This window comes from Gavialis gangeticus, unplaced genomic scaffold, assembly GCF_001723915.1.
Source record: "Gavialis gangeticus isolate Ggan-Ray unplaced genomic scaffold, GavGan_comp1, whole genome shotgun sequence".
Lineage (NCBI taxonomy): Eukaryota > Metazoa > Chordata > Crocodylia > Gavialidae > Gavialis > Gavialis gangeticus.
Genome location: NW_017729031.1, coordinates 28,525,917 through 28,544,696, shown reverse-complemented (window position 1 = coordinate 28,544,696; position 18,780 = coordinate 28,525,917). Strand labels below are relative to the sequence as shown.

The 18,780-nt window shown below is 43.6% G+C and overlaps 1 protein-coding gene across 1 annotated transcript in view; it reads left to right on the top strand.

Moving 5' to 3' along the window:
- The first annotated feature begins 7,268 nt into the window (after positions 1-7,268).
- The window catches only part of SCTR (secretin receptor), a 41,802-nt gene continuing 30,290 nt past the window's right edge, over positions 7,269-18,780 (top strand). The window contains exons 1-2 of the mRNA XM_019522536.1: positions 7,269-7,790; positions 12,474-12,600. Of these exons, the coding sequence (XP_019378081.1) occupies positions 7,746-7,790; positions 12,474-12,600 (172 nt within the window). The 5' untranslated portion in view covers positions 7,269-7,745. The remainder of the gene's footprint in view (positions 7,791-12,473; positions 12,601-18,780) is intronic.

The window sequence follows — 18,780 nt, the reverse complement described above, 5'->3', positions numbered from 1 at the left end:
TATCCAGTCTGCGGGGCCCCTAAAAAATTTAGAAAATGAATATTTATCTGCCCCTGGCTGCCTGTCACGCAACCCTCGATGGCTTGCCAAAACTCAGTAAGCAGCCCTCTGCCCAAAATAATTGCCCGCCCCTGCTGCAGATACAAATGACACCATACATACAGACAATACGCCAATTCCCAAAGAAACCCTGCAGCATCCCCTGCCCACTTTAGTCACAAACTTGCTGCAGAAGTTCACATGATAAATACTGCAGTTTTCTTGTAAAACCAAAGATTGCATTTGCAAGGCACGAACGGTTCCATCTAGGGAGCAGAATGATTTTTTAAAAATCCCTGGAAAGAAACCAAGTGGGACTGTGGCTATTAACTTGTTCAGGGTTATAATAATGAAATCCATCTTGGAGATGCTTGATACTTGCAGATGTAATTGGATTAGATGAAAGCTTATCCCGTAATAGCAATAAATCCAGATAAAAGAATTGGTCAATACTGTCATTTTTTTATTTTAAATCATACAAAATAAAATCTTTGCTGATCTTTTCAGGCAGCCTCAGTGGGTTTCAAACTGCATTTTTATGCTGCCTGTTAGCTGCATTGGGGACACCCATTTTACAAAGAAAAGGCCTGATTCTGTCTGCTGTTAAGCAGGTTGGTAGCCTCGTTGCCTTCCATAAGAAGATTACTTGCTCTGGGTGAAATTGCAGATGGCGAGATATATAAGTCCTACCTAAGTCCTGTTTTGAGGGCTTGTTGCATTGGCCTTGTTCTTCTATGCAAAAATCAGTGTGACTCAGTGGCTGCATCTACACCAGATGCTGACTGCGCAGTAGCTCGTTACTGGCGTTGCGTGGCATGAATCGTGACGCGACACTCCTGCGCAGCAGTAACGAACTACTGCACAGTCGACGTCGCCAGGAAGCAGTAACGCCAGTGACTGTGTAGTCATTCAGCCCTTGGGTACAGGTGTAGACGCGGCCAGTGTTAATTAGACTTTCCGCTGTCAGGCCCCTGAAGGGACTCATCATATACTTTTCATGATGACTACTTTTGGATTGTTTATTACTTATATTACAGAGCTCCTGAAGGACTCAGTTAGGACTGAGGCCCATGTTTTAGGCCACGTAACACTTACCGTATAACCCTTTTAGGACGTCATTTGGCTCAGACAAGGAAATGGCAATTTTGCTTTCAGGCAGGATCAATTTCATATTCTCTGTACATTTGAGAGACGCTACAATATTCTGCATGTGCTGTTGAAGAATACTATTTCTCTGAAAACAACGTGTTGCATTGGAAGTATAAATGTATAAGAAAAATATTTTCCCTGATAAGCCCTTAACAAAGGGTTTGGTGTTTTTTTTGCTGGGAAGAGGTAAGGAGAGGTGTGTGTTCTATATTTTTAGTTTCTGTTGATTTAAGAATATCCCTAGAAAATTTAATTACAAGCTCAATGCAAAGAAAATTCCCTTCTACACACCCTGCATATCCTTATCCTTCAAGAAGGAGTTTTCTCTGTCAGCCCCTTGAAACACAAACAGGATTGTCTAAGCTTCTCCTGGTTATCACTGATACATTTTTTACCCTCTCTTAAACAAAGGGATGAGGATAATGACCATTGACATAAATAATGACATTCTGTGTTATTGAAGGTACTGTTGTATCTTTAAACTCTGTATTTAGTAGGGGCCCAGTCTTACAAATCCTCCGGACTTGGAACTCGCTCTGAAGGCAATGGATGTTCCAGACAACGAATACCAGACTTTTTTAGTTTACTTATTCCCATTATATGCTATCTAAAATGCAATTGTTATTCAAATATTTTGTGGTGGTCCAACTTGCTTTTCAGTCGGCAGATATTTTTCTTGTCAGTTAAACGCACATCTGGAACAAGTCACTTAGATATCTGCACCATTGTTTGTAAAATCTCTTAAAGATGCTATATATGGAAGGAAGAAAATGTTTCCAAAGCTTTTTTGGTCATACTCACAAGTTAAATAATTCTGTCCTATTAAATATAGGGAAGTTTTAAAAAAAAAAAAGGAAGATAGAGCTTAAATCTCAACTCAAGCAAGAGATTTGAAAGGATTTTAATAAATTCTCATAAATATCTACTTGCATTAATTTATTTCTTATTGTTAGTAAAATAAAAGTGCAAGCAATTAAAAATGGATCATGTTCATATTCTATATATTGACATGAAAGCATCTGCATTTAGGAGAAAATTTTGTCTAAAAAATTATGTTTATCCCTCTAATTTTTATGCTTATCTTGAAGGTAAGAAATCCATGGCTCTTTTGGACTTCAGAGTTGTCAAGATCCTCAGGTGAACTGAATAAATCTCCAATAGCCATTAACTGCATATGGTCTGTGAAGCATAACAAAATAGTTTTATCCAGGAGAAAGCAGTGTTACATCCATTCATTCATGTACATAAGCATGTGTGTACATACACATATGCACATACACATATGCACGTGCCACTCAGTTGAATTGCAATAAGCAAAGCAGAAAAAAATCAGTGATAAAAGTTACCTTACATTTTTATAGAGGAACCTGAAGTGTTTTGCGTATTTTCAATGCAAGGGCACACCTTTACAGGATGGCAAATGCACACTCAGGGATACAGGATATTCAAAAGCTGACAGAGAAATATTTACCTATAGATTATTAAGGAATGAATATCAATTTAGAGAGTGATATTCCTGTAGGATAAAATAATATCAAGTTTTTTGGATAACATAGTGCAGGTTCTTCCTTACCCCATATGACAGGAACAACAACTAACCTATTGTCATTAACAGTAGGTAACATTTCCTGTTGGTTAAGAGGCTGTAAGACAAAGGGAATGTGGTCCAGTGATCAAGGCACTTGGTTGTGATCTAGAACACTTGGGTTCAAGCCTGTTCTCTGCCACAGACTTCCTGTGTTAGCTTGGGTATATCCCAAGCTTTAAATTGTAGCCTTTTCCAGTCGTTAAATTTATTCTCCTAGAAGCCTTTGTCTTTCACCTAGGCCAGTGAGTCTCTAACAAGGTGCCATGGTACTCTGAAGTTCTGCAAGATCCTCTGAAGGGTGCCCTGAGGTGTGAGGAAATGAGTGCAGGCTCAAGCTAGACCCTGCTTGGCTGCTCACCTACTCCCAACTGCCTGGGCCCTGTAAGCACATGCTTGTCCCTGCCCAACTGCTTCTCTCTTCACTTGTACCACCACGCCGCTTGGCCCCTGTGAAAGGCGGTAAGCACTAAGCAGTGTAATAAGTTAGTTTTTGAAATGGGACCCCACTCAATTCACAAAAGTGATGGAGGGGATCTTGAATCTAAAAAGGTTGATAACCTTTGACTTAGACACAGAATCAATAGTAAGCAGTGCAGTGCTCTGTAAAGCCACAACAGACAGAGCAGATCCTCAGTCTGCCCAACCTTTCACTACCATGTTAATAGAAGTTCTGTTGTTTTGCAGAATGAGTGTGTTAGAGGGCCGTGGGATGATGAAAAGAAGAGGTGTTGCCTTTGTGGCAGTGTTTTTGGCACTGAAAGAATCCTCAGTTCTAGGGTTTATTTGCAAAAATCCCACTCTAAATTTGTTTAGGTGCACAGATTAACAGGGCAATGAGTACATTTACTTGGGAGAGACACTTCAGGCATTTAGAAACAGATTAACAAATGGGAGCACATTATAACAATTAAGGTATTATAATATTAATCCACAGGAACCTCTTCAAAGACATGCATGTACCTCTCTATCTCTTTGTACAGACATATTTGTGTCCATATATATCAGCCTCCCTTTCTCCACAAAATCCACGTATCTGAACATAATGTATGTTTGGAAAGGTGCTTTATAAGGATATAACAGAGTTGTGCTCTAGGGGTGGCTGTGATGCCCCTGGAGCCCCCTCAGTCCTTATCAACTTCACTCTTTTTTGGACAATCTCCCCCTCCCCTTCCCCTCGACTGCCATGCCTTGATGTATTTATCTTTTAGAAAAAGGAAAGCTGCCTCAGGGACTCCCAAGCCTGGTCTCACACTCCTGAACACAGGTTTCTGTGCTTATTGCTTTAAGGGCTAATTGTAAGGGCTGTATCCTCCCAGTACTTACACCCATGCCTTCCAGATGTCACACATACTAATTGATCATAACCGCCCCTACGGGCTACAGGCTTCTGGTTCTATTCGTGCTTACACCAGCCCCTCTCTGGGATACAGGCCCCCTCAGTCTCCAGCTGTGGCCCTTCTGGCCATCGGTCCTTCTCCTTAGACCCGGGCCCCGCTCCTAGGCCAGTTGAGACCCATAGGTTCTTTGGCCCCACTAGCCTCCAGCTATGGCCCTCCTTGACCTTCAGCGCTTCCTGAGCCCTGGCACCTCTCCTAGGTCAATAAGACCCATGGAACCCCTGGCCCTATCTGTTCCCTAGGCCACCCTCTGCTCCTCTTCTGAGCCCCCTAGCCCCTGCTCTCTCTCTAGGACCTTGGCCCTGCTCCCTCTCTGTCTCCTCTTTCCTGAGCCAGCTGGGATCACTGCACCTTCACCTAGTCCCTTCCACAAACCATCAGAGTTGTTTCCCCACTCAAATTTTGCCCAGCAGCTCCTCTGTCTGCAGCTCTTAGGGCTAGACTGCCTGCCTAGCTCTAGCTCTGTGCTTATATCCTGATAGCCCAGCCCCTGTAGGCAATATAACTACTAATTGCCCGTTGGCACACTTGCAGGCTGCTTTTCAGGCAAACTGCCTTCTCGTAAAGTAGCAGGAGCACCAAGCCTACTGCTGTAAAGTGTTCTTGACATAAGATCATATGAAAGTAAGGGTGAAAGGGACCTCATTTAGTCCAACTCTCTGCTCAAGGCAGGATCATTCCTCACTAAACCAGCTCAGCCAAGTGTCTGTCTAACCTGCTCTTGAAAACTTCCAGGGATGAAAATTCTACCCAGTGAAAAAGTGAGATTAGAGGAGAAGTTCATCAACCAAAATGATAATCAGCTGTCATGGCCAGGTTAAAGAGAGTCCCAATAAATAAAAGAGACAACTTAAAAAAATGATGCAAGTAAGTATTTTTATTGAGCTCCTTATTCTAGTGTCTGATCATTTAACACGACGTATTGGTCTGGATTGGCAAACCCTTACACAGTGAGTAATCTCACAAACTTCCATAGGTTTATTAGCGTAAGTGTTTGATGGATCAGGGTTTAGATAAGTGGTTCTAGCATTTCATTTCTCACATCTATATTCTAAGTGTGAGATTTAAAATGTCCTATGTGGTTGTCAAACTGTACTGGAGGGATTACAAACAGTTGGATTATTTAGCATGGGAAGGAGAAATATGAGGTTTGGATTGATGCATTCAAGAAAATGAAGGGTGTTCAGATTAAAATTTGTTGGTGCTTGATGTGGAAAGATTCCAGAAGTCTGAGTAATACAGTTCAAAGGTCTTTCTTTTGCTTATTTTGCTTATAAAGCCTTAATTCAAAGTTTATTTGTGACTGTGTGGACACATGCCAATGATTTATGGACAGCACAGATTAAAACAAATTCAGAAAAATCCATCTGGGCCAAATAAAATGAATAAATTGGGCTGAAAGGAAGGTAAATGCTACAGAGTATGTACAGACGTTACACTTAGATTGACCTGATTGGGTGGGATGATCTAAATTCTGATCTGTGCGTATATTTGGGAAGGTTAGATCAGGGAAAAATGGGTTAGCTCTACCTATCTAACATCTGTACACATGTGGAGTGCAGCCCCTGGGCTGGGAAAGCCCGGCCACTTGCCCCAGGTCTTGGGATAAGCTTTTTCTACCCCACGCCCCACCATGACCAGGCTATTTTTAGCCCCCAACTCCCCTACCCCCTGACAGATAACTCCCCTGTGGACCCACTAGACCCCCCCACCCATGGACTCACCATGCCCTCCTCAGTCCTGCCAAACTCACTTCCCTCACCCCAACTTACTTAGATCAGGTTCCTGGGGCAGCTCCCAGCACCAGTGAATGTCTGCACAAGCAGGACCCAATCTATGATCACGCGGCTTGCTTTAAGCCATATGATCGTAGACTGGGACCCAAGAACATCTTCACGTGCCCATAGTGAAGGAATAACAGCTGGCTGTGATGTAATGTAGCTATATCTACAAGAAAAGGTGCTTCCTGACCCTTTTTGCAGGCATTTCTAATTTAAAAAATTATGTCCTTAATCAGAAATGTCTCAAGTTTTTCCTCCATCTGCCGCATCTATAATGTTTAAATTCTGTTAAATTGTAAAACAAGCAGTAGTTTTTAGCAACTGAGAGCTCTTTCCACATCTCATTTTCCATCCAGATGACTCCAAAGCTTCTTTCCAGAAGATCAGACCGGGCAAAACTTTATGGCTAAACCCAAAAAAAATGTAGACATTTAACAACCACTTCAGGTAGCTGTGTCCAAAATATGGATCCTCAAACTCCAGCTCAGCTGCTGAAGATGCCTAAGGCTTGTAAAGGGCTAGAACTGGTATGCACATGCCTAAATCCAAATCTGAGGTCCTCAAAACCCCACTTAGATGTCAATTAACCCTAAAGGTGCTTAAACTCCCTGAGAACCTACGTTTTCACTAGGAAGTTTCCTGCATGCCTAGATGTCTGCTTCTGGGCATGGCCATAACCATGCATGTCTTCACAACATTGAGGAGCTAGATAGAAACTTAGCTCATAGCTGACCCCTGTCAGACAATCTAGACATTTCTGTGCAGATCTCTTCTATACACATGAAGACATTTTGCTTAAGAACAATAGTTTGTACTTTCTTGAAAAATGAGGTAGTATGTATGCTCAGCAATGCAGTTTCCTAGTGATTACTTAATGGTGCCTGTAGAGTCTCAAGCACTGAAATGAATGCAGCATTTTTATTTCACTGTTTGCTTTTTGATAGGAATGGGGACAATCCACTTTTCACCCAGAAGTACAGCATGGCTTTGTAAGTGATGACGACTGGAAATGTGGAAAGCTGTAAAATCATATAGAACTGCTGTGGGTGGAGCCCAGGGATCTTTAAATTCCTCCTCTTGAGGGGTGTGAATAGCAGATCATATTCCAGCCCGTCCTCTGGAGCCTGCCTCTGCCCTAAGCTGGTTTTAATATGGTTTGCTCCCTGCTTGGTAGGTGGCAGCCGCTGGTTCTTCTATAGAAACTCTACCAGTCTACTGACTCCGTGCACTTATCCGTCCTGCACTCTCTGGAAATGCGTGTGCACAGCTACTAGTAGCAGAGAGACAGCTCAGTCAGCCTGAATCACAGTTCCCAGGAGAGCACTTACGCATCCCCCATGCGAACAACTATTTCCCTTTGATAGATTGACTTTGCCACCACAAAGCTGACGCTCACCCGGGAGCCCCGCTTGTTCCCTTATCAATGGGAGCATGAGGAATGGCCATTCCTCACCGACATGCAGCGATAGCAGTGAATAATATTGGAGAGGGGAGGAGGACAATACTAGGAACATGCTCAACAGAGGTGCTTGTTGTTCTTGGGACAGAATCCTGCTGCAGAGAAGGAGGCGAGTCTGGGGGGGCTGCTGTCATCGCTGATGCTGGTGAGGGCTCGGCCGTGGTAGAAGAACGTCGCTCAGGATATTAAAAGCTGATTGTAGCCAGAAGCCCAGAAAGGAATGGAGCAGAGAGAAAGGAACTGAGGAGCTGGGAAAGCCACAGTGACGAGTACATGAACTTCAGGCTGACCTTGGATGCACAAGGGATGAAGGAGACTGACAGGGACTGACTATGTGGAGCATCCTGGCGATAATTTTCTGGTTTTCCACTCTAATTGTAAGTATTTACAGCTATTTCTTTTGTAACTCCTGAAATCACTGGTAGTATAAATAACTGCACACACAGTCCTTGGGGCGGTGTCATCTAATGGAGGGACCAGCAGATGAGAAGTGCAAGGTCCAGGTCTTGGCTCATGCTTGACTCATCATATGACCATGAGAAGACACCAGGCCTCAGTTTCCCTATCTAATAAAATGAGGTTGATAATACCCATTATTGTATTGCGCCAAGGTGCATTTCCGCAGAGCTCTGCTGATTTACACCAATTGAAAATCCGAGGCGTAAATCTTAAAACAGAAGCTGCCTGACTTAAACTCAGCTTTCTTTAAAAATATGCATTTAATGCTGGAATAAGCTTCACAGAATAGATTCTGGCTGCCTACCTTCAGCTTCAAAAAACCAGTGGGATTTTGAATGCAATACATCATTTGCAATATGTCATTTGTTCTCTGTTACCGTTGGGTCTCAGATGATTACAGGGGCCTGATCACATCAAGCTAGCCAGCCTATACCACCTTTTTAAATGAGTATATCATCCATGGTTGAGTATGCTCAGCTGGGGTGAGCCAAGTAGGAATAGGGCTAAATTCCCTGCTGATACAAAAGTGTGCAGTGCCATTGCAGTCAGTTGAGAGGATGAGTTTATTTATCTCATCAAGAAATCTGGCCCATTGTTTCTGGAGATGTCCGAGCACCACTTACACCTTCCATTTTCCTGGTGAATGAGGGTCACTACGGTTTTGCTTTTCTATCAGATTCCAGTAGAATAACCCTGAGCACCATTTCCATGTAGCCCCATTCCTTCTCGTATTTGCTTTCTGGTTCATAAGTAGTAGCACCGGGGGTCTCTAGTTTAATTTATTCAGAACTCCCAAGCCACCCACTTTTTTCTGAGATTTTAAAACCAACCACATCTATTTCCCTTAATTCCTTATCCCAGAATGCATCTTTTTTTGCAGCTCTCTCCACCCATAAAACAAAGAAAACAAAACTCCTAGCTTCAAGTTCAGTGTGTTGGAGGTGGCCAATAGTGCCATGTACATTCACTAGCTATGGACGCACCCAATCCTTCTATAGGTTACGAAGATAGATAAAATGCATAGTTAGTTGTTATGGAAAACCTCATGAATTGCTGATTTCTGTAAATTCACTCCCCTGGATATTCTAAATAGTTATATATGGAGCATTTTCTATATGATTAGAACAAGTAGCATTTTTAAAATAAAAAATATTAACAATATAGAAAATGTTGGGTATTTTCTGTCCTCCAAACATGAACAGTGTAAGTGCTTGGATGCAGGAGGAGTTTTAGATCAATGGAATTAGGAAAGAGATGGAGAAATTCTGGAATAAATAGAGACAGTCTTGAATGAAAAGTTCATCTTCAGTCAATGCTACTCTGTATTTTGAATTAAGAAAGTGGCTTTTTTTCCCCCTAACCAACAGAACATGGCAGGACATGCACAAGGAAATTAAAATTATATAGGCTCAAAGTCACTGGGTACAGGGAATTTAGAGCCAGGCTTTCTACTTTGAAATTATATAATGGGGATGCTGCAATGATCAAAATGTTAAAACATTATCAGTTTATAGTCATTGATCTTAGTGCCTTACTGGGGGTGTTCAGCAAATGGTAGAACTGGATCCATCGTGGGTCTTTATCCTTTGCTCCTTCTTCACTGGTTGTTAAAGACTGCGGGGGCCAGTTCAACAGGAACATCTTGAGATTTGGAAACTGTGTTTGTAAACCAGCAATTAAATTCTTGATACATCACCTGATGCAGTGCAGTACCGTGCTACCCATATATGTATGTGCTTTTAGTGAAGTCAGCGGCACAACTCACAGAAGTAAGAGGGGCATGATTTATCTCTAACAAGCTATCATGTAAAGACGACAACTTGTTCATATATGAACAACACTCACTGTTTAGAGAATAACATATTGATGCAAATTGCATACCTAATAAATTGATTAATTGAAACATGTTAAAAGCAGACCGTCCTATTCTAGCAACAAGAAAACATGTAAAGACATTTTAAAAAATTTTCTAAAATAAAAACTTATAGGATTTAATGGAAATGATACCCAGGGGTGATGCATAGTTTGAAGAAAAAATGTTGCTGTCTTTGAAAATTATTGTCATCTCAATCACTATTTACTTTCTGAGTCTGCTGACTGGCACCTTGAATAATCAATACCTACTCCAGAGAAGTCCAGGTTATTTTCATTAATTGCTTAAAAGGTCTTGATCACAACTTTATTAAAATCTCTTTCGATTCATGTTTTCCACTGAACTAAGGTACTTTTTCACAAATACACCGAACAGGATGATCACGCTGGTGTTGCCAACAACTGGAAACATACAGAATTCCTGTAATAACTTTAATTTATATGCAGCAAAACATTTATAAAAACCATATCACATAACAAAGTTCAGAAATGATCAACTCCAGTATTTAACTAATTGAAAATATGAAATGTAGTTAGGTTTCTTTATATCTTTAAGTCATTTAGATACTCAACAGACAGGAGCTCCTTTTTTGAAGACTTTTGTTATAGATATAATTGTTTTAGAAACCCTGATTTCATGAAGCTATTATTTCTCTGATGTGAATAGTCTTTGCGTGGGCCATTACAAGAAGTTTCTTTTACTGTACACAAAAGAAGGACTTTTCATTTCATTTCATTATTGCATGATACCTTGCCAATAACCCATTAAAAGGAGCCAACTTTTTCCAAAATAAAAAGTCCAGGGGTATTTTTGGGGTAAAACCTTGGCATCAGTGAAATCAGTGTTAGTTTGGTCATTGACTTCAGTTGGGCCAGAATTTCATTCTGGTTTCTTTTAACAGATAGCCCTAAAGATCATTAACAGCCCAACTGTATGAGATAATAATTCGCTGTTGCAAGGCTCCTGGGGTCCGTTAATGTTTTAATGTAACCTGAAAGAGGCCAGCAGCGTACATGATTAAAGGGACACTAACAACTTGTATTTGGGCTTTTTAAAGACAGACTCATTGACTAAATAATCAGGTTTGATCCATTTTAAATAAATCCTTTCACATCTGATAAAATAAACCCATTGTTTATAAAAGCTTATGCTATCCATCTCTGATGTAGTTAGTCCATAAAGGTGCACATCTACGCTGCCATCTGTCTTTTTTAAATACAATTTGCTGTCTTTTTTTTTTAAATTGGAAAAAGGGTTGGTTTTTTTCCTGTTGCTCCTTTAGAATATCTAGGGATATTTTAAGCAAGGGAAATACTGACTAATTGATTATAAGAGGAAGATGAAATAGATTACACAAAGTGTTGCCATATATACAAAAGTGGACTGAAGAAAATGAAGACAAATATTCTTCCCGCTGCAAACAACAGTGGAGAAGCAGCAACTCTGCTATAAGCTAGGGTTGAGACTGTTCGACCTTTCTTTCAGCTCTAGCAAACATAGGTGTTGCCAATAACTAAAGCAGCAGGAACATTTTCGCACCGCTATGCACTTCTGAATGGGCCGGCCCGCTATTTTGTATTGTTTGAGAGAAGAGATACTGTGGGATCAGTCCAGCCGACCTCATCCACTCTCTGGGAGCTTTTCCTCTGTTTCCACAAAGCTGGGGCCCAAGAGCATCTACTGGGAATTGTGTGCGGATGGCCTTAATTGCTGGTTTTTGCACATTGTTTGGTTCCCTAGCTACACGATTTTTGAGTAAACAGTACAAACCATGCATTTAATTGCTGTTTCAGGGCTGACATTTTTACCATGCCTTGCGGGGACAAATGCTGATTAACTTGGGACACATTCTGACATCAGTGTTTTGACATGCTCAGCAGCAGTTCTCTTTTCACTTCTTCCCAGGTAGCCTCAATGGTTTGCAGCCAAATTTCTCAATGAAGCAAGGCAATATAGTCTTGGACCGGATTTTAGGGGTGCAACTGTGAGAAAATTTAGGAAGTGACATGCTGGCTTGGAGAATGACCCGCCTTTCTGTGTTCTAGTGTTGTGAAGGGCCAAAATCGGGTCTAATAGGAAAGAAATTGGTTCATAATCCCACATGGAGAAGAACGATAGGTGCAGTCTTGATCACACTGTGCATGTAAATTGTAATTTGCTGTTCTGTTTGGTTATGTATACAGTGGGCACGTCTACACGTGCAGTTAGCATGTAGCAATAAACTCCAGTGGAGCAGCCCCAACTAGTAGGGAGGTTGGGTGATGGTGGGGGGGGCAAGTGTGTGTGGGGGGGGTCGACCTACCACCCGGAGCTGCTCCGACCAGCTCATTGTGCTGCAGAGGAGCTGGTTGGGGCACAAGGGTGTTCCAGTGCCAGGCTAGCCAGCACCCTCGTGCCCCAGCCAGCCCCGTCTACACTTGCGTTGGGCAGTACTGATCTACAGCAGAGTGGATTAGCTTACTGCAGCTTACCAGCGTTGCATATGTAGATGGTGATGCTTTATTGCAAAGCTAATTAGTCAGCTCCTCAGTCAAGTATTTTGTGTAGATGCGCCCAGTTATAATATATCATGCAGAGATCAATTAAATATTTTGTTACATGTTGGATTTCAAGACAATGTTATGATCAAATAAGGAGACTGCACAGAAAATGCTAGCGTGGGAAGAGTAAACATTGTGCCAGTGGCAAATGTTTGAAGAGTGATTTAACTGCTTTTAAAAATTTGCAGATCAAAGCTATCCCCCCTGTATGCGACCTCCTCAATGTCCTGCGTAAGGAAGAAGAGCTGTGTGTTGAGGCTCTGGCCCAGGAAGGAAAGAACAGAACATCTGAAAATAATCAGTTCATGAACTCAGGTAAAAAGTGTGGGTTTATGGGGAAAGCATCCTGTTCTCAGGTCCACACTGTGCATGTGAGGTCTCCAACTTCCTCCTCTCTACTCCTTAGATGTCTGTGTGGGAGCAAAATTGTAATAAAAAACCATTGTGGTACCCTCAGAACAAAATTCTGCCCTTGCTGTGGCTACAGACAAGTTTGACAAAGTCCCATGCACCTTCCAAACACAGGCCCCAACAATTGGATGAAATCATTCACAATATTCAATGTATTCTGAGTGGCAACTGAAGACAAATTAAGCCAAATACACCAAATCCTGACATATGCAGAATACTTAAGAGTCTCACCGACTACAGCATTTTTCAGTGCCGATCCAGTAAGTGCACAGTAGGGTTTTCACCTTCAGAACAAATTACATAAATGGGCAGTCAACACCCTAAGTACATATAGACAGGAGACCCCTGCTAGCTCCTTCCTCATACAACCACCTGTCAAGTTAATAGTGTTTTCTGTTCAGAGCAGATTTATGAGCATACGTCCCAGGGAGCATTATGCCCATATGAGCATTGGGGTCCCAGGGACGGCTGTGATTCCCCCTGGTGCCTCCACGACCATGCCCCCCTAGGGTGTCTTCCCTTCTCACCCGCCATGCCTTGATGGAATAGTAAGTAGGGAGGCTGCCCATGGGTGGCGCCCGTCCAGCTTGCCCCTCGCCAGGCCTCTCTGGCCAACTGTGCCATGCAGGACACCTACAGCCTTAAGAGCTAATTGTGTGGCTCTAAACCCTCCCCTACGCCATGCCCCAAGTCTCGTGGGTGTTACTGTAATGATGTTTGGTTCTTCTTGGACACCAGGCCCCTGGCCCCTGTCTGGCCCTGTGGCCTTACACTCTGCCCACTCTGGGCTCAACAGCTGCTCGTGCCTTGAGCCTGCCCCTGGCAGGGCTCAAGACAATCACGTGCCCCTTGTGGACCCCCATATGCCACCCCTTACGGTCCCCAACACAAACCATCGGTGTAACTATAACATAATCTATAACCCCCCAGGCTATAACTTAAATATAAAGGGGAAGCAGCTGTCTGCCCCTGTAAGAGGGAAAACCTTCCATCACCCCTTAGCTAGGCATCCCCTCCAGCCCCGGGCTCCTTGTGAGCTCCCTGAGCCACACTGTTCCCACAGGCAGCATAGCACTCAGCCTGGCGTCCCCGGGTAGCTCTCCTAGACAGGAGCTCCTTCCTCTGCAGCTGCCAGGGAGAGGCTATGTGACCAACTCAGGTCCTGGGCTTATATAGCTCCAGCCTGACCCACTTCCTGTCATGTGAGCCTCTCATTACCTCCCCTGCCTCACCTGCCTCACAGGTTGCTGGCTCCCTCAAAGGAGCAGATACACCCCAGTGCCTTGCTACAGCATGTAAAAGAGTCCTTTGGCTTTGGAGTGTCTTCTGGCATGCAGTCATTCATCATGTACCATTCAAGCAATATACCTAGCACAGCCATTGCTGTGCTAATGATAAATAATAATAAGAAATAATAAATGATTATTTATGCTTGTCTATGAATAGCATTAATTCTGCCCAACCTGTGCCTCGAAAAGCATCTTATGGAACATGCTGGGTGCAGGAACTATACTTGTGTGTGTACAGCCGCACAAATGAGGGTAGGGTCTCTGCTACTCATAATGCTTCATGGACTGAAGTATTCTTGGGTAGTTGCCTAAAGAGAGATGGCCTTTGAGGTAGGATATCCTTTGCGCATTGGAAATCCAGGGTGTTGCACTTAGAAACCGAATTTTTAACCTAGTGCTTTATGAATTGACACAACACTGGGTTGATGAATAGCAGAAAGGCTTGCTTTAATAACTACCAACAAGTTACAAAGCTAAATGACAGAAAAAGACTCTTTCCCAATATAAAATGAGCTATTAGTCCTTGTGCAAAGAGAGCTTTCTCCAATGCAGGCAGGACACTGTTCTTGCGCAGCCTCATTGTGTGGATCCTTCACTTCCGGCTTGGTGGCAGGATGGCTTCTTGATCTTTCCTGGACTGTACAGACACCTTGCTGACAGTTCTGTCTTGCTTTTTTATGCTGTATTAATTGCATGGCTTCAAAGCATTCCTTCTTGATAGCTGGTTAATCAAAGTCTGAACAAAACAGGCAAGGACAGAATTAACATATTACAATTGTACCCTGTTTGTGTCTTGGCGAAGTGCGCAAGCTGATGTAGGAATCGAATGGGATGGGTACTGATCACAGAATACTATTTTTCAGTAGTTACTTTAACAGTGGAGCCTAATAAATGCTGTATCAGATGTCTCAGGGAGATAGTGAAGATCAGAGACCGGTGGATACAATAGGTATGAGTTTTAGGAGAATACACACTTGTTTAGCATAATAAACATTTAGAGACTGACTGCCTATTTTGAGAAATATGCCCTAATAAATGCAAATGTGAGGCCGTGAGGATCAGACGATAGGTATGAGCTAGGTTAGATCCAGTCATGTAGACTGATTTAGCATAAAACTTTAGACAGGTATTGGACGTTTGCTTTGGGAAACAGGTTGTAATCAAAGGGGGAATGTGTTAAACAGGATATATTTACAGTCATGTTTTCAATGCACCTTGGCTTTTCTTTTCTCTTATTTTGCATTGAAGTGGATATTTTAGTTCTTTTGTTTTCTCTAGTGCCACTTAGCTCAGTTGAGATGTACGTTGAGTTTGTACGTTGAGTTTGTAGGTTTCTACCCAACCCACTTGGCTTTCTGGCTTGCTCTGAGTCTTGTTACATTTATGCAACGAGTGCGTTAGGTCTCTGTCAATACTTTTAACCATCACTTCTCTGGTGTGGTAGAAGGTTGAGGACTGTTATTGTGACTGTTATTACCTTACGGCATGGGTCTGGTATTGGGTGCCACAAGGCTCCACTCTCTCTTATGCCTAATGGGTTGCAAGCCATTAGCAGAGTTTGATTTTCTTGTGGCAGTCTTGTTACCACAACCTCATCTTGCCCCAGCCCTGCTCTTACATTTTTGTGCAAGACACACTGTCCAAGCTTTCACAGCTTTCATATGCAGCACAGGGAAGTTTAAATATCAGAAGCACGATCAACTGTAGAAAGCCTGCAGTTTTGGGTGCCTCCATGTGCGAGGTGCAAAGGTCTGATTTGCACCATTGAGCAGCTGTGATGAGCCGGTCCCATGATGAGACTCCTGCCATTTGGGGTCAAATCTTACCACGATGCTTTGTAAGAACTCGGTGCCAATATATTCACGCCCTAAATCTGATATAGTCTCATGCTTGAGCACAAAGATCTTGTTTGCTCTTTGGTTGGTTTCTTATGTGAATAATGCAGGTGCCTTTCATTTCAGTGAATTTAACCTAACTGTAGAATCATCGCATCATAGAAAAATAGGGTTAGGAGGTCAGAGCCCAGATAGGAGGCCATCTAGTCTAATCCCTGACTTGAGGCAGGACCATCCAGATCCGCATCATTCTGGACAAGCGATTCTGTAACCTGACCTTAAAAATTCCCCTATGAAGGAGGTTGCAAAGCCTCTCCAGGTAAACTTGGATCCAACTTGGAAAACTGCCTTCCTGACCCATTTCTGGTCATCACTAGAAATTTCCACATGGGGCTTGCTTTAAGTAAAGCACTTGGGAAGAAACCAGTTAAAATGAGAGTCACTTTCAAACCTTGCCATTACTTTTTGCAGTAAAAATCAGAATAAATCTGTTCCCCTAACCCAATATTCCTGTGATAGGGATTCACAATTGCTCTTCTGGGAGTGGCAATGGAAACCCAGACAAATGAGTAGGGAGGGAAGGTGGGGGAGGACGGCTGAATTAATGGTTGAACAAAGAGCAGTATTTTCTGCCTCCTGGTCTTGATTTAATGATGGTTCGTTGTTAGGTTGGTTTCTTATGTAAATAAAGCAGTGGCCTTTCCCTCCAGGAAAGTTAATTTATGTTAGAAAAGAGTAAAGTTGTAGGAACCTGCTGATATTAATAGCTCCAGGCTTTTGTTCTCTGCATCTTTTATGCTTGATATCTGTGTGTGGGGAGAAATGCTCTTGGTGACCTCTGTCATCTGGGGAAGAGTGAAACAAAGCTCTGCACATCCTGGCCGCATCCCCGTGAGCAGGAACGTGCCGTTTGCAGCATCTCCAGGCCTTTTGAGGCACTGCAAAATGCATGCTGCACTCGTGATTCTGCTCACCACACTGCATATTTGCAGCGCAGTGCAAAATTAGATACCGGGAAATCCCGGTATCTAAAAAACCCACACCAAACAAAAAAGGGTGGTGCAGCACGTGCTGCCAGAAATCGGAGCCTGGCTGGCCAGAGCCACGCTCCGGCTGCCAGCCAGGCTCTGTGTGCCTGGATTGCTGTTGCTGCAGCCCCCAGGACCCCAGGTCAGGCTGCTGGGGCCAGCCCAGGTACTGGCCCCAGCCTTCCTTACCCCACCCAGGGAAATTTGCTACGTACCAGAGTGCACGTGCAGAGTGCACATGCCCAGGGAAAACTAGCAGCGGCTCAAATATGTATCGCTGTTAATTGTCCCTGGGGAAATGATGTTCCCACTCGTGGGGACATGCCCCCTGTGGGTGTGTTACGAGTAAGTGTGCTTGGAAGAGGAAGGCACTTATAGAGTGGGGGACAAGGGGCTTCCCAGCAGCACCCCATCCCCCCCCCGCCAAAGCTCGCTCCAGTGGTAGGAGGGGAGCAGTTCTGTATGTGGCAGGTTCCCCTTCTTGTGCTGACCAAAGTCTACGTTCAAAAAGCCCCCCAAAACAGGATTAGTTAGCGGTGAATCAGGCACAAAATATCAAAGCAGAAGGGTGTCTGATCTAACTTACGCTGTAAATAAAAGGAGCCCTTGGTATTTTTCCATTGCCTTGAAAATACCAATTGTTTGCAAGAGATGGGAAGTTATACTCAAATAACCTTTGATCCAGCAGTGCTCTTCTATTTTTGGCATGTCCCTTGCTTGAAATGTGCTCAGCGAAGGAGAATAGCTGGAGGTTGCCAGCAAACTGGGATCTCTATTCCTTTTGACATAATGGAGAGCAGCCTAGGGACTGCTCTTATTTATGCCAGCTGCCTACCATCCCCAAGAAACCAAGGACATTTCAAGAATTGGCAGAGCGCAGCTGGGCTCTGGCCCCATCCTGACATGCTGCCTAGAAAGGGCTGATAGTTGGCATAGGAGCCAGCTATGCCAGCTCTCCTGCAGCTGAGAAATCCCTCCTCAAGGAGAAATATCTCAGGTGGCCAGTGACATCTTGCTTCTGATGCCTTTTCGCCGGTGGAGAGTCTTGCCTTCTCGGTCCAAAAGCCAAAGGAGCAAACTTATTTGTGTTATTCCCTGGAGGAAGCCTTCTCCCAGTACAACAAGCTCAACAAGCTGCTGCACTGTATATTGTTCTCCAGGAAACAAAGGAGTTGACACAACAGTTTGCCGTTCAGGTTTTGTACCGCGCTGTCAGCACGGAGGGCTGCGATCCAGACAACAGGGCAGAGCTAAACACAGACCTCACCCATGCTAACATTCGGCTTCAACTGATCGCCGCCTGTTAAATGATACTGCTGAGCCATAAACATTTGCCGCGGTGGATAAACACTGAAGTGAGACACTCCAGGCTGAAAACCATTGGCTGTGAGCAAGCTCCTTGTTTCTATTCTTTTTATTACACGGGAAGAGATCATTGGGAAAACAGGAGGAGGCAGATCTGGATCGTGAGACAGTCTGTGTCGGCCTGATGAAGCCTAAGCAGCACAGAGGCCTTGAAGGAAATGCTGAGCACTTTCCAGGGAGGGAAAAACATTCAGGGTATGCAAGGGATGCCCAGCACCCGGCAGGACGGGCCCCTTGGCTTGCAAATACAGCGGTGCTGTGGCTGCCTTTTTTCTCGATCAGGAAACAGCAGATATTAATCACAGCCAGCAAAGGGGATTGTTTCCTCAGTCCAGTGGAGAGGAGCAAACAGCTCGCTTCCATCAGTCTGATCCCTGCGTAATAGAGGAGAATAGCACCACAAGAAAAAGCCAAAATGCTGAAGTCCCCACAAAAGAGGGGGAAAGCAGAGGGGGAGCATCTTCTCAGCCTCCCACCCTGCACTCAACATGCAATGGGGTCTTTACCCCTGCTCCAGGGTGCAGGGGGGGGTGCTCTTGGGAGCCACTCTAATTAAAGCGCCTGCAG